Genomic DNA, 16,184 nt, shown 5'->3' on the forward strand with positions numbered 1-16,184 from the left:
GTCACACTAACAGTAAATTTTGCCAAAATGTCACGCGACATAATTCGCTACACAGTGTAGCGAATTATGCATGCAAGTAATTCGCTACATAGTGTAGCGAAATATGCCACGTCAGAATGCACAGAATCAAAAATGCCACATGTCAAATTTTGACGCTACACTGTGTAGCGAATTATGCCGCGTGACATTTTGGCAAAATTTACTGTTGGCGTGGCAATCTGGTAATTTTTTTGTCCAAGCGTGGCAAAATGGTCACTGTTTCGATATCAATTCATCATGTCATGTTGTGAGGAACAGTGATCAAAATGCCACTGTTCACCAAATTTTTTTCCTAAATGCCACGCGAACAGTGTTATTTCCCAATCTGCCATGGAGGCAAGTTCGCTACCCGGTGTAGCGAACTCAGTTTGCTGACGTGTCACGTTTCTAGTGGACACAAAGTTCGTTACACGGGATAGCGAACTTGGTTTTAACCAAGTTCGCTACCCAATGTAGCGAACTTCATACTTTTTTTTTAGCTTGGTACTTGTTATCCACTAGAAATGTGACACGTCAGCAAACTGAGTTCGCTACACCGGGTAGCGAACTTGCCCCCGTGGCAGATTGGAAAATAACATTGTTCGCGTGACATTTAGGTAAAAAACTTGGTGAAGAATGGCATTCTTGTCTGTGTTCCATGTTGTGACAAATATAATATGAGAAAAGTATATTATTTTAAAGAATGTAAAGTTGTATCATTTTAAGTGAGAGAAAGAAATAGATAAAGGAGGAGAGAGAGTGAACAAAAAAATATAAAAATATGGGTCTCACCCCGTTCTCGTTGTAAAAGTGAAAGAATATAAGTTGTGTCGTTTAAAAACAGAAACATTTTTCCCATATAATATTGGGTTATATACAAAGAAAAGGAATAAGTGAACGGATACTGAAAAATGAAGGATCTGTCCTTCACTTAAACCAAAGAAACTTTATCAGTTTGATTAATGATTGCACACCTGGACCAGAAACGCACAAAAGAACAAGAATTGAAGCGTACACTACCAAGTATACAGCACCCACAAAGAAGCATTTTTTAACTGTTTCAAGCAAAATGCCAGAAGTGATTTTTCTTAAGGATGACAAAACCTATAACTTTCTAGTTCCATCACCTGAACTGTTTCCAATATTGAACAAGTCAAAATCAGAAAATACGGAGGTTGCATCTTACACCAAAAAAAAAAAAGGAAAAAAAAAAATAAACAGCTTAATTATATGCAAAAGATAATCATCCCTTTGGATCACAAAGTGATTCAACCATTGGATGAATACGTTGATTCATCTTAAAACCACCCTCTTCATCATCGGTCTTGGAAACACACAGGTCAGAAATGATGAGGGAGAACCAAACAATGAGTGGGGTAAGAAAAAGAATGAGGCCAAAGGGCACCATCCAAAGTTGCCTATTTGTTGGATGATACTTGTGTAGCCACCATCCAAGCAAAGAGCCTCCTGCTATGCATATCAACAAAGACAAGACCAAAATCATCAAGTATGGCTTTGTTATCCTCTTGCTTTCTTTGTAGTCTTCATTTTTCACTCCTTCACTTGGTTCCATCTAATTGCACCCCCCCAAAAAAGAAGAGTTTTACCCTGAAATTGAAAATAAAACAAAAACTATATATTTCTCATTTGCTTATTAAAGGGTATCAATAGAGTCCCTTTATATTGAACATGAAAAATATTAAAAAAAAAAAAAACTTGCCTGCAAGTGCTATGGAAGAAGCAGAAGTGTGGAGTGTGATCAAGGAAGTGGTGGATATATATGATATGTTGAGGAAGATGGGGAAGAGAAGAGATGAGAAGAATAGGTGCTGAGGAACATGAGTATCTTCAAGGGTGCTATAGGGGGCAAGAAGCATGTGGTATTTTGTTTCTACAAGTTATACAATTAAGTTTCTATTGAGCCATATACTTATCAGGGCCAGGAGTGCCTTTTGCTTTTGATCAAAGTTGTCATTATTTTTTAAAGACTATAAAAGCAGGGATAAATTCTATACGTCTCAGGTTTTGACACTTATTCACAAGATGGAGTTAATAACTGGGGTAGAAAGGAATTGATAATTTAATATATTTAATTCTAGTTTATGGAATTATTTTATTTTATTTTTCATTTGGACAACTAATTTGTTTGTTCCGGTTGGCAGAATTGGCTCACCATTCCTATTTGGACCAAAATTTCATCATTTAAGAGGACCTTTTTTTTTTTTAATAAGAAATTCCCCCTCATCTCATCATCTAAATTAAGTCCATGTACTATGTAGTAGTGTTTAGCTGCTTCTTTTTTTTTGGATTGAAAAAAATAAAATCTTGAAATGAAAACTCTATTAATTTTAAATAACACTGTAAAATTCTTGTTCATAAAATGGTATCTATCTTCATATAATTTATTTGAGTTTGATTCCTCTTCATTTATAACCTTTTTTTTTATTCAACAAGCTAGTTAATTTATTAACTCAACCTAAGGTCGTGAAGTTGTCAAACTAAACAAAACACTTAACAGGTTGTTTGACGGATTTAATGTATGTTCCTTGTATAATCCTTAATGTTCACAAGTAAAAAAAATAAATACCATAAAATAATAATTAACTATTGGGGTTGATGAATCGCTTTCAATCCATTTCACTTTAAAACTCAAGGTCAGACGAACTCTGTATTCTTTATAGTTATGTGGTTTATCTAGGGGAATATCTTTTGTTGCGGACACATACATGAAACTTCTTCTAGGATTTGCATCCTAGAAATTATAAAGAAAATGGAATTCGAATGCCTTCCCTGAATCAAGCCTTACCCTCAAAATCTAATTCCCCATCACATACACGAAAAACATTATTTAAACTTTAAGGGCCTTCACCCAGCCTGCAAGTGTATTAGGAAATTAATTTGACACTATTCGTTTGTGTTTTTTTAAGAATTGTTTTATTTATAAAACATGTTTAAAAATTTATGATAATTAGATAATTTTATTTTAAATAAGTAATTAAAAAATAATTTTAGTATTTTCCTTAAAAGTTAAAAAGATTAGTTTCTGAAAAATAAGTTTAAAAAATTATATCATAAAAGTATTTCTCTTTTAAAATTTATCCAAAGCCTCCTTGATTGGCTCTTTGAATTAAAGTGTACTTTAGTGATAAGTGCACATATATTAAGTTATTAACTAAAAATTCATAAGGCATTATTTAAGAAGTTAAAATGAGAAATCTTAAATACAAATATAAGCATTTAATATATTGAAAACTCAAAAAATATATTTAATATTTTTCTTTAAATAAATATAATAATTTCATATTGGGAAGATATGATTTCAACCAGTGCCCAGGCCTGTTTGGTGTGATGTATAAAATCTGATAGTATAAGTTTATACTATACGTTACGACATTTTTAGTTATTTGATGTGACCATCGTATAGTATAAGCTATATACAGCAGGATCCCTTTATACATCAAAATGATGTATAACTTAATCAGGCCTAGGAGGATAGGATTATGCCTGATAAGGGATTGATGTATTAACCAATGCAATGCTCAATAATTAATATATTATTTTAATATTAATATATTAAAATAAAAAATAAATTTTCAATATATAATTTTTAAAAATATTGGAGATTTTTATTTTTATAAAAATTAATATATTTTTTGGACACACTGGTCAACATATTTCTATAAAAATAATATCATCTGATATATTTGAAAATTTGGAAGAATCATGTAAATTCATTATTAAAAGGTATTTTTGACAAAAATATTTATTTTTAACCTATCTAGTATTATACAGTGTATTACCAAACATTAGATGACATTATCTTATATAATATATTATCTTATACAATATCATGCCAAACGCTGGATAATATTAAAATTTAATCAGATCTTATATAATCATGTCTTATACTATCAGGTAGGGGTGTAAATGGGCTAGGCCGGCCTACAGGGGCCTACGACCTAGCCTATATTAGGCCAGACTTGGCCTATTATAAATAGTAAAATAGAATAGGCCTAGGCTTTTAAAAATACTTATTTAGAAAATAGGTCATAGTCTTTTTTGTACATGTCTAACCTATAAGCCTATAGGTTGGCCTATATCATACTATTTATTTAAAATATATTAAATAAAATTATTATTTTAATAATTTTGAATAATAAAATAATATTATTTTAGTTATTCTTTTAATTGTTGAATGTTTAATAGGCTTAAACAGGTTAACGTGCCTAGGCTAAAGCTTTTATTTTTTAAATATAGGTCAGCCAGACTTGTAATTTGGGGCTTACACAGGCTAATAGGCCAGATCATACTTACTGTTTTTATATAGGTCTGACCTATTTAAGCCAAAGTCTAGCCTAACTCATTTGACACTGATTAAATAATATATTCTTTTGCTTATTTAAGCTAAAGCCCACTTAAGCCAAAGCCAAAGCCCACTTAATCAATCACATCAAGTGGGAAAGTGTAAATGACCTATTTAAGCCAAAGCTCAGCCCAGCTCATTTGACACTTGTTTAAAATGGAAAGTTTACACTTTTCTTATACTATCAGGTCTTATCCTATATTATGTATCAAACACCAAACATGCTCTAAGACACTGATTATTGAGACCAATTAAAAAAAAACTAAATAGATTATATACAAGTCACCCTAGTTGGCAGAATTTTCCTGTATAACAATAAATGAATTTACCTCCAAATAAATATTGATTAATTAATGATTAAATCTTCAATGCATGTAACATATATATATATATATATTTTCTCTTTATTAGAAATTTAGAACACATTTTAAGAATAAAATATGAATGAAACAAGGATTTGTTTTTTCTGATGTTACTTTAGATAACTTTATCTAATGTTCATCAAAACGACGTCGTTTTGGGACGGAAATCATGGTATTTTTGTAATTTTAATTTATTTCAGGGTTATAATAGTCTTTATCACTCTAATTTTTTAATTTTTCAATTTTTCAACTCCAAAACGACGTTGTTTCGATGAACATTAGATAAAGTTATCTAAAGTAACATCGGAAACTTTTTTCCCATGAAACAAATATGAATTTTGTTGAATGAAAAAAAATAAAATCAAGATTGTAGTTTTTTTTTTAAAAAAAAAAGTAAAGTCTAAAATGGTTTGATTATGAGTTGTGTCCACAACTCTGTTCTGCGTGCTTCTGCTTCTTTAAGGTGCCCCAGTTGCAACGAAATGCCATTGGGTTGGAACTTACGTATAAAACTTAATCAACATCAGGAAAGCAAGTTTGGATTTGCTATTTCATATCGGTGATGGAATCTTATGACCACTACACAAAACTATTGTTCTAGCCACAAAAAATTTTATATTCAATAATTTATTAAAAATATTTTTCTTGATAAAAATATATATTTGAGTTCTAAACATTTAGATTATAATGATCAATTAACTAAATCAATTCTCATCAATAGTTACAATCTGACAAAAATAAATTAAGTGTATGTATTGTTGGTATTAATTTAATTTTGGATTAAACTTTTTTTAAGACAGTTTCTTTAGAGATTTTTTTTTTAAAAAAATATTTTTAAAAAAAGTTGAATCAAACATGTACCAAGTGATGAAATTTTCCATTGGAGGAAACAATACATTCATAGAAAATAATTAAAAGGTAATATAATTAATATAATTGATTAAATTAATATTAGTATATACACTTTTTTTTAAATTTTTGTTGATACAGGTAATATTTTGATAGAAAAAGTGTTTTTCATGAAATAAAATTATCTCATGCAAACCAAAAACGATGTTATTTTGGGGTTTAGTATTAAAAATAAAGTGTCTTTTGAAAATTTTACTTTCCTGTTGTATCATGAATTTACTAAAATATCCTTTATTTTTTTTTTTTTTTGATAACAATATCCTTTATTTTCAATCTTAAACTCCAAAACAACGTCATTTTAGAGTTGTAGAAGATAATTTTATCTCATATGATAGCAGAAACCAATGTTATTAAAACCGATCCGGTCATTGACCCGGTCGAGGTACTGGGTCAGTGGGTCACTGGTTCAACTAGTGGGTCACTGGTTCAACCGCATGACCCGGTAATTATATGCAATTTTATAATTTATATTAAAAAATTATAAACATATTCAAATATCTAAAAAAATGATAAAAATTTCAAATATTTTAATATAAAAAATAATAAATCACATATTATTGTCCAATAAAAGATCAAACAAAAACATAATGATCGTGATACGGGGTTTTAGGTTCAGAAAATGACATCTCTAACTATAAATTTATTCAAAATTTTCTGCATAGTACATAATTAGATAATATTAGTGTTGTAGGTACATAACTTATGTAAGTCAATAAGCAAAAATATATTCAAATATGTCCATTATGATTTTTTTTGAAAAAAAAAGTTTTGGAATTTTTTTTTAGACCTGGTCGGGTCGCCGGTTAACCGACCGGGTCACCGGTTTTTATGAAAACCGGTCGGGTCAGACCAGATCGCACCGGTTCTGATGCATGGTCGGTCCATTGCTTAAACCGGACCGATTATATAACTGGTTCCCGGGTCGACCCGGCCGGGTCGGTTCAGTTTTAATAACAGTGGGAGAAACGTTAATCCCTACTTTGATTAAGAAATTCAAATTTAAAAATTCTATAATTTGTTTTCTTTTTTTGGTAATAATCTATAATTTGTCTATACATCATAAATATTCTTGATAGATAAAACTTAAGATATGAATAAATTATTTTTTAAAATTAATTCTCTGAATAATCTATGCTATATTATAATTCAGAGACATTCTGTAAGAAGCTTTACTTTGTATTCTTTTTAAAAGTGTAAACTTTCCATTTTAAACAAGTTTTTAAAAAAAATTAAATTACATCTGCCATGGGTCAAGTGGGACTTGATCCATAGTGCAACCTATTTAACTTAAATATTAAATTAATAAAATTAATTTAAATTCTAATTTTAAATTTTAAATTTGAATTTAAATTTAGTCATGAAATTAGATTTGATGACAATGAAGAAAATTAAGGAAAATAATTAATTAGATTGATTGGCTCAAATTAAGAAAACCAATTACTTAGATTGATTGGCTAAAATTAAGAAAATTGATCAATTGGATTGATTGAATAAAAAAAAAGAATTACCCAATATGATTGGGAAGTAATGCGGCACTAATCAAGGGGTTGATTAGCCATCATATTTAGTTTTTCTTTTTCGTTATTTAAATAGGACATTTTTCTTATTTTGCTTTATTCAAAATCCTAGCCGAAAATCACTTCATTAATTGGAAAGTTGGCTTCTGTTATTTCTTCTGTTTTTTGTCTGCTTTTCTTCTTCTTCTCAAGCTGTTCTTCTGCATTGTGTATTTCAAATATAATTTTAAAAAGGATCTTAATCCTACCAAAGAGGAGTGGAGGATTAAGGTTAGGGTTGTTATGACTTGGAAGATTCCTAATTTGTATCGAAAAGATTTTGATGACAATGTGGAGAAGGTTCTATCATATGAACAGGTAATACTTTTGGTTTCTATTTGGCATAACTATTGTGAAATTGTTGGGCCATGCAATGGGAGCTCATGGCGGGAGAGACCGCCAACTATGGGCCAAGTGAGCAGCAATATTAAGTGGGCTCAGAACACCATAATCAAACCCAAAATCTTAAGACATTAGGTGCATGGGTCCTTCCACTTATATGGTTCTTACTCAGTCCATTCTTAATCAATGTGGGGCTCTTTCACTCAATCATTCACACTTGGATTCTTCAACATCTCCCCCTCAAGTGTGAGTCCTAGGCCCATATTTTTTCCCCTCAAGTAGAAACTTCTTCGAGTATTCACGGGGTTCATCAATGCTTGGCTTCTCATCAAACATTGGCTCTTTCATCAAGGCTTGTATGGCTGCACTCATCAAGACCTTGGCTTCCCACATCAAGACATACTCGGATCACCACAGGCCAATCCACCATTAGCTCTGATACCAATTGTTGGGCCGTGCAAGGGGAGCTTATGGCAAGAGAGACCGCCAACCATGGGCCAAGTGAGCAGCGACATTAAGTGGGCTCGGAACACCACAATCAAACCCAAAACCTTAAGGCATTAGGTGCATGGGTCCTTCCACTTATATGGTGCTTACCCAGTCCATTCTCAGTCAATATGGGACTCTTTCACTCAATCATTCACACTTGTATTCTTCAACATTTATTAATGTGTGAGTTTTGTAGGATGGAAGGATCCATGCTACTGTGAAAGGTTTTTACAAGTCCAAAATATAATTCGTGAAGGAGATATCTATTTTATTAGAAATTTTGGAGTTGGTTTAAATAGTGACAATTTCGGGTCAACTAGGCATGATTATTGTCAATTGTCATTGTTGATGCTACTTTTTCTGCCAATGCATTCAATTTTGTTGATTTTGACATTATTAAAGAAGCACCTAACTGTCCTTAGTTAGTAGGTGATATGTTTTGTCTCTGATATCACTTATTTATTTTTTTTGTTTTTAAGATTATTATATGTCCAACTTCTTTATTTTGTAGACATCATTGGTTTACTATCAAGATTTGGGGAAGTTCGTTAGCATGTTGTCTGTAGTAGAAAAATGAAAATGTTTGTGTTCGTGAGCATGTTGACTCGAATGTATGTTGTTTTAATTTTCAAACGTTATTTGATTATATTAGTACTTTGCATTAGTTCTACAAATATTTTTAATTTTCAGGATCAAACAGTATTCGATAATGCTTACAACACTGATGTTGTATCAGCAGATCTAGAAAGAGCTGCAGTATCTTTAAATTAAAATCAGATTTGATCAATTAAATGTTTTTTTGCCTTATTTGTATAACGTTTCATAATTTTATACAATTTCAATGTCTTACCAAGATAATGAGAGTCAAACATGTGATAGTGCCGATGTTGCTAATGTTTCCTTCACTTTGTTGTCACCGTTGATTATAAAATCTGATGCCGTCAAGGAAGAAGATTTTAATTTTTCAGTTAACCGTCCTAACAAAAAGATTAAGATAGAGAAAGATTTAAGTACTTACCAATTATTTGTATTTTTATAATTTTTTACTACATATTATTTCTATATTCTATATCATTAATACAATATAGTGAACCCGACAATTTTTTTTAATTAGTTCTATTGCTGAAGTCGGAGACACCTTACTGGAGAAAGGGAAGTTGGGTAACATCAACATTGTTCTGGGTTTTGTTGAATTATATATTTGAGAATTATTAGACAGTAGAAAATGTACAATGTCTTAATGACGTTTGATTGAACGATTGTGGATGATTGTCTAATGTTTAACATGATGTTAAACATTAGTTATTTGACGTTATGATATTTAATATAATCTAAATTTTTTGTGTTTATTTTTCTTCTTCGTCTTCTGAAGTTAATGTTCTGCAATAATTAATATACAACAATTTTTTGTGTTTTATTACAAAAAAAAAATTAATAAAATATCTTTAATGAAAAAACGAAGAGACACATTTTGGATCGTAAAACTATGTTTGTCATTAAAATTTCTATTATTCATGTGTCTACACTTCAACCAACTTCTTTTAATTTATATGTTTCGTGAAGTTTGTTTTTTTAGTAAACTACATGTTAGTCTCTTAGTCTCTTAATCCTGATTATTTTTTGAAACCTTCTGATATATTTTTTTTCCTAAACCTTCTTTCAGTGGTTGATTCTTCATCTTCTGCAAAGCGGGGAATAATATAGAAACAAAGATAGATACCCCTGAAATCTTTTCCAAGGGATTTATTATTTCAGATTTTTTGAGTCACTAATGTAACATTTTTTTAGTCTATTATAGACACCATTCAATATTAAGTTGCAAATTTCTTATTTATATTATCTTTTAATTATTTCTTTAATAATTGTGTCATAGAAAATTTTATTCATAAAGTTTATTTAAAATTCGTATTAACTTTTACAAGACAAATAAATCGATTTTTTTTTTGCTGCGTGTATTGCACGGGTAATAAACTAGTTGTGGATAACTCAAATTCACTTACCTTAGGCATATTTTTATTAATTAATCTGTAACATTAAAACTCATGCATGAATAATAAAATTACGAAATATGATAATAAAATTATGAAATATGATAGATATATGAATTCTAGAATCAAACTTTTTGTCTCAAACTCTCTTAATTAGGGAAAATAAAAAATATAATAAAGATGAAATATAATTTCCTTTGCATTTTAAGTGTTTCTTTACCAAAAAATAAATAAGTGTTTCAAATAAATTGGGACTTCGATTGAAGAGAGCTCTTCATGATTACATTCAGAGTTACTTTAGCTTCATATAGTTGGATCATCTTCCTGGATAGGTTGCTCATCTATTACCATAGTATTAGTTTCTTCAATTTCTTGCTTTTGACTTCTTCCTTCTATATATTTTTCACTGAACTTACCCTTGTGAACATTACATTTGATTTCTTCACCCGATTTTTAATCTACCAACATATAAACAGTAGAAGTTTCAATAATTTGAATAGCAGCCTTTATTTTCTAAACTTGCCAAGCCCTCCTCACTATGATTCATACTTGCCTCACCTGATGTATTCACCAATTGACTAGTCTTCGATTGGCAATTTTCAGAACGATGGCCATATTTACCACAGTTATAACATATACCAAATGTAACCTTCATATTCAACCTTCTTCAGTCTACCCTCAATTTTATAATCTGCCTGTAGGGGTTTGCCCAGTCTAACTCAATACAAATTCGTGCAAATTTTCCTCGAGCTAAACAGGTTGTGGCTGTATCCATTTTAACAAATTTTCCTAGCCAGTTCCATACTTCTTTAAGCAAGTTAGTATTAACATATTCCATCGGAAAATTTGGAAGACGAACCCAAGCCATAATACGACCAATTTCAGTAAAATGGGGTTGGAAATCAGGTTCCCACATTTTTATTGTTAAATAATGATCAAACAAAACCCAGGGACCAGTAGAAAAGGCATAATCCATATCTTTTTTATCAGTGAACCTTACCAAGAAGCCATTCTCCACATCCGTGACGAAAATTTTCCCTTCCCTTGCCCACATATTCTCAATCCTTTTCTTCATGATAGGAAGTGCCAGCTTTTTTCGCAATAATTTTACATAAATTGATTTCTTCCATGGCCTCTAAGCACGATTTTTGAATGCATCTGATAGTTTAGAATTGACCCTACCCTCCCCATTAGTCTCCCGGAGAACCTCTGAGTTATCTCTTTCCTTCGATTCAGCCTTCGCATCATGGAAATCTTCATCCTCTTTTTCTGATTGCTTCTCCTCATTCGCTTCTTGCATCTCTCACTCACCACTGTGGTGCATGAGCATTTCCTTGAAGGGCATCTTCTCCTCCATCCACTCTTCATCTCGTGGTGCCATTGTTTGGTCGTGACTGAAAGGAGTATCTCCCCCTTTGTATTTCTTCGTATTCCTCTTCAAATTATCTACTTCCTCCGGTGAGAGATCCGACGATGTCGTAGTTGCGCTAGGGTTTGCCATTCTCGGATGCGCAAAGTTTATGACTCACAATTGTCTATCAACCTTTTAATTTCTTCCATATTTTATATATACATAGAGTTGTATTGGGTTATATTATTTAATTAGAAGAAATTGGAGCAAAATATTATATACTTTTCAAACTCTAATTTTTTTCTTATTTTAAATTTAAAATGATAGCATTTCTAAAAAATATAGCATTTCTAAAAAAGTGTGAATTTAAAATAAAAAAAATAAGGAACAAAGCTAAGTTTATAAAGGATTCCATTATTATTATTTTGTACCAATCTGGTTTAGATATTTTTGTTAGCTTCTCGAAGCCAAGTCAAACACTTCTTTATATCACTACAAAAAAATAAGTGATTAGTGGAGGTTATTTAGTGTAGGTCAAAAAAACCTCCACTAAATAATGTAATTTTTGGCAGATTTTAGATCTCCACAATTTATTATTATGTTTTTCTAGTTTATATTGCTTTATAATTTATATATATATATATATATGTATATATATAATTTCTTTTTAATTTCTATTTACTTTATGCATATTATTAATCTCTAGAAATTTTTTTAAAGTTTTTCAAAAAAAAAAAATATTTGCATTTTAAAAATATTGTTGTGAACTATACGATTTGTTGAAATGTCTTTCACTGTTGTGAAGTCTAGTTTGCTCTTCGCTCCTTTATCGAGACCCTAACACTCGTTCTCCTCTCAACCAGCCGTTACAACATCTCACTCTGCTTCAAAACCCAAAATCATTGGATTAAGGTAACTCAATTAACTTCAATTTCTCATCGTGTTCATTACTTGTTTATTGACTTTAACATCTCTTCTATTAATATTCAAGATTTTTCAGTTCGAGATTGCTCCAACCTGGTTCTTACTCTTCTCACCATCACTGATTCTAATTCTTAATTTGTATGAGTTCTCCGTTAACTGATTTAGCTTCTTCTTTTTTCATTCATTCAACGCTTATTGCCTTCACGCAGCTACAAATGGAAACACCGGCGGCGACGACGGTGACGACAACTGTCTTCCCATCATCGGCCGATCCATTTAAGCCGTCGATTTTCCTCGGAGGGTCCATCGAATTGGCATTCCGTTCCAATTTTCAGATCTCCAGTAAGGTATCAAATCGCTAGTTCATTTTTTTTTAATTTTTATTATGATTTCTGCTTGATATTGTTGGTGAGAATAACGAGTTTGATGAACTCTTGTTGAAATCATTTCTTTCTGGTATGGTTGTCTTTGTCGATGCTTGTTCGGTGGCTATGCTTTTACTAAATGGTGTATTATATTAGAATGAGCTTTAATACGATGTGTTTAGGTTGCAAGTTGCTAGTGATAGCTGCATTTTGCCAATTTCCTTGTTCCACTCAGAATGGTATACGGGATATTACCTTTTCTTATGAATATGTTATCTAATGATTTGTTGTTTTGGTTTTCTTATGAGAATATATATTGTTTCTTATGACAATTATGTAAGAATTGAATTGAATTACAATAATCCTTCTGACTTTCAAATGGCAATAGAGGAGGCATTTTTGGTAGATCAGGGCTTCACAGAGAAATTATAAGGAGCAGTAACTCAAACCAACTAGTTTTAAATGATTCTATTGCGAGTCCATCATGTTTTTATTTTTAACCTTGCTTGTCATTTGATTATTTGTCTTCAGTAATATAAGGAGGAGTAACTCTCATGCCTTGTATGATGTACATGGGTCCTAGTTGCAGAGTGAGATGTGTTTATGGGAATACTTTTGGGTTTGCAATGGGTGAGAAAGATTTTGGATGTCTCTTACTTTATATTTTAAAGTTCTTGAGCCCACCAAGTCAGAGGTTGTCCATTGGAATGCCACCTACTTTTTTGAATAGCAAGTTGTCTCTTGTTGTATGCTGAAGAGATTTTGAGGGAAATAAAGTCCTTTTTTTTTAAGTTCAAATAACATGTTATGCTGTCAACAGTTAAGTTAGCCTGCAACTAGTGCAGAAACTCTTGGGGGCCAATTCTTGTGCAAAACATGTGCCACGGTTTGTATATCTTGCATTTTTCTTATATTAAGTCTACAATGAAAAATTATAGTTAGTTCTGTATTTGTCTTGAAGATTGCATATTTTTTGTAGTCTTTGAAGTCATTTTTTACTGATTGATATTATTCTGTTTTTTGAAGAATCATGAATGCACTCATTATTACTTCCCTACTTGCAAAGCAAAGTTTGATTTTGAGTTATCTGATTCAGAAAAATCACAGCCGAAAGTCAAGTAAGTCATTTTTGAGTTATTAATGCCATACTTGCAAAGCAAAGTTTGATTTTCAGTTATTTGAAGTCATTTTTTATGATTGATATATTCTATTATTTTTATTTTTTTATTTCTTACCTTTTTATTCTCTTCTGTCCTCCTATATAGTATTATTTCTTGTAATTGTGTAATGCTTTTTCTATGGATATATATATATATATATATATATATATATATATATATATATATATATAGAGGCAGGATCCTTTGACACTGGTGTCAAATTTTAAATTTGACACCTCATATGAGAGCCGTTAGATCAAAAAAGATAAATGACTCTGATTTGTAAGCATGTGGCACCATTGATCTTTTTTGATCCAACGGCTCTCAGATGAGGTGTCAAATTTCAAATTTGACACCAGTGTCAAAGGATCCTATCTCATATATATATATATATATATATATATATATATATATATATATATGAGTGTGTGTGTGTACTTAATTTTTTTTTTCTTCACAATATTTTCCGTGTTTGAAGGTTGACTTGTCTGGAAGGAGAGAGTCCCCAGAGGAATTCACTTACAAGGATGTTGATTTTCCAAAGTCAGTGGATTGGAGAAAGAAAGGTGTTGTAACCCAAGTTATGAATCAAGGTTCATGTGGTAAGTTCAAATGTAAAGAGATGTTATTTATGTGTTAAATGATGAAAACTATGAGCATGATTATTTGCAGGTAGTTGCTGGGCATTTTCCACTGTTGCAGCTGTTGAGGGAATAAAGATGGAATATATATTGACTGTGACAGAACTTACAACAATGGTTGCAATGGGGGTCTCATGGACTATGCATTCTCCTTTATAGCAGAAAGTGGTGGAATCCATAAAGAGGACGATTATCCTTACATTATGGAGGAAGGTACTTGCGAGATGAGAAAGGTAAGCTAACAAATTAAGTCTAACATAGCCATCGTGTATATATATATAGTTCCAATAACGTAATAACTAAACTTTCACTTGTTATTCCAAACCTAGGCTTTGCTTCACTTTCTTTTGTGTTGGGTTCTTGTTTTCAAATCTAGGCTTGGAAGCAAAGCTTACAGAGCCTTCTATCTCGAAAACATGGTACTCTGTCTTCTCTTCAATTGAAAGACGTACTTGATGTTTGTTGCCCCGTAATCAAAGAAGTAGTCACACTCCTGCACACTAATTGGAGTTGTTTAGTTTCACGCTTTTATTCTTACTCCAATTAGTTTAGTTTTCATTTTAATTTTTTTTCATGTTCTGATTAATTAAGAATATATAAAGAATGAAGACTCATGGATTTAGTGAAAATCATAAACCCATTTGAAAACAAAGCAATTATTAAACTGAAACTTAGAACATTTGGTTCTTGAATTAATTATGATAGCTGTTCTTGAATTAATTATTAAAGCAATTTTACAGATTCCGATATTGGGTTCCATGGAAGATGGAGAGATAAGCATATCTGCTTATGACACAGTTTAGGGATAAAATCTCTGAAGCAGAAGGCATTGTCTAATGTGACAGGTATATTGAATAAACTATTATAGTTAACAAAGGTAAAGGTGCATTGTAGGTGGTGGAAAATATTAATAAAGTAGTGTTGACGTTTCTTATCTTTTTTGTGAGACACGAGTGGAAGAAGTTAATGCAGATAGTAGGACAAGCAAAGTAGTAGTGTTAAAGAAGCGCAGGCTTGACGAGTAACCATCTAAACACCAAATACCATGCTTTGGTTTCCATTCTTTGTCATTGGTTCAAATGGAAATTCAATTGCCTTGTTCCAAGTGCTGTTTGATTATGAGATTTACCAAAGTCAATTCATTAATAATTATAACAAATCTATTTGCTCACATTTGAATCTGATGTCAGTTTGAGTTACTTTCAAAAGTAAGTCACGTTGTATTAAATGAATTATGGTAGTTGTATAATATTTTTTTTTCATTATTCTTTATACAAGTACAATCATTTAACTAATAAAGTTTTTATTTTATGGGGAGCTAATGCTAGAATCTAATAACTTATTGCTTGTAAATTCTTCGAATTATGTCCTTTTTTAAGGTCAAAATCGGGTTTGAGGTGTGGAAGAATTAATTTCTTCAGCAATAAATGTTTGGATAATTTGTTTGGTTTTCGAAATAAATTATGGTTAATGAGATTCATTTTGCGATAAGTAAATTTTAAGTGTGGCTTGAATTTTTTTCAAATAACAAATAAATTTAGACTTGAAATGCTTTTATTATTCAAATAAAATCATTTCTGTAAGCTCATTTTTTATTTTTTTTTAAATATAATAAACAGATTGTGGAGGTCTATGCCCTCCAAGAAATGATAAATGTTGTGGGGTCTATTGAGTGACAGAAAGTCAAACATATTGTGAAGGTTAGTAAACCTCCAG

The 16,184-nt window shown here is 31.0% G+C and overlaps 1 protein-coding gene across 3 annotated transcripts; it reads left to right on the plus strand.

Annotated features, from left to right (window-relative positions):
* Positions 1–12,174: 12,174 nt before the first annotated feature.
* On the plus strand, positions 12,175–15,700 carry LOC133301723 (uncharacterized). Of its 3 annotated transcripts, XR_009750239.1 has the most exons (8): positions 12,188–12,290; positions 12,370–12,398; positions 12,512–12,649; positions 13,694–13,785; positions 14,306–14,429; positions 14,500–14,701; positions 14,845–14,887; positions 15,209–15,700. XR_009750239.1 is itself a non-coding variant. In XM_061501405.1 (6 exons), exons 2-5 carry the CDS (start codon positions 12,518–12,520, stop codon positions 14,542–14,544), a joined length of 357 nt encoding a protein of 118 aa, XP_061357389.1. In that variant the 5' UTR covers positions 12,175–12,290; positions 12,512–12,517; the 3' UTR covers positions 14,545–14,701; positions 15,209–15,700. The 3 variants fall into 3 exon arrangements, 1 of the variants encoding a protein (XP_061357389.1); XR_009750238.1 differs by lacking the exon at positions 14,845–14,887; XM_061501405.1 differs by lacking the exons at positions 12,370–12,398; positions 14,845–14,887 and having other exon boundaries at positions 12,175–12,290; positions 14,306–14,393.
* The last annotated feature ends 484 nt before the right edge of the window (positions 15,701–16,184 follow it).

Source organism: Gastrolobium bilobum, unplaced genomic scaffold, assembly GCF_033153095.1.
Source record: "Gastrolobium bilobum isolate Gb01-03AN ecotype WA unplaced genomic scaffold, APGP_CSIRO_Gbil_v1 utg51566, whole genome shotgun sequence".
NCBI lineage: Eukaryota > Viridiplantae > Streptophyta > Magnoliopsida > Fabales > Fabaceae > Gastrolobium > Gastrolobium bilobum.

Coding starts and splice junctions, on each gene's coding strand:
- LOC133301723 (XM_061501405.1), top strand. CDS start 12,518: ATGGAAACACCGGCGGCGACGACGGTGACGACAACTGTCTTCCCATCA. Junction 12,650..13,693: donor ATTTTCAGATCTCCAGTAAG/GTATCAAATCGC, acceptor TGTTTTTTGAAG/AATCATGAATGCACTCATTA. Junction 14,394..14,499: donor AGTGGATTGGAGAAAGAAAG/GTGTTGTAACCC, acceptor GATTATTTGCAG/GTAGTTGCTGGGCATTTTCC.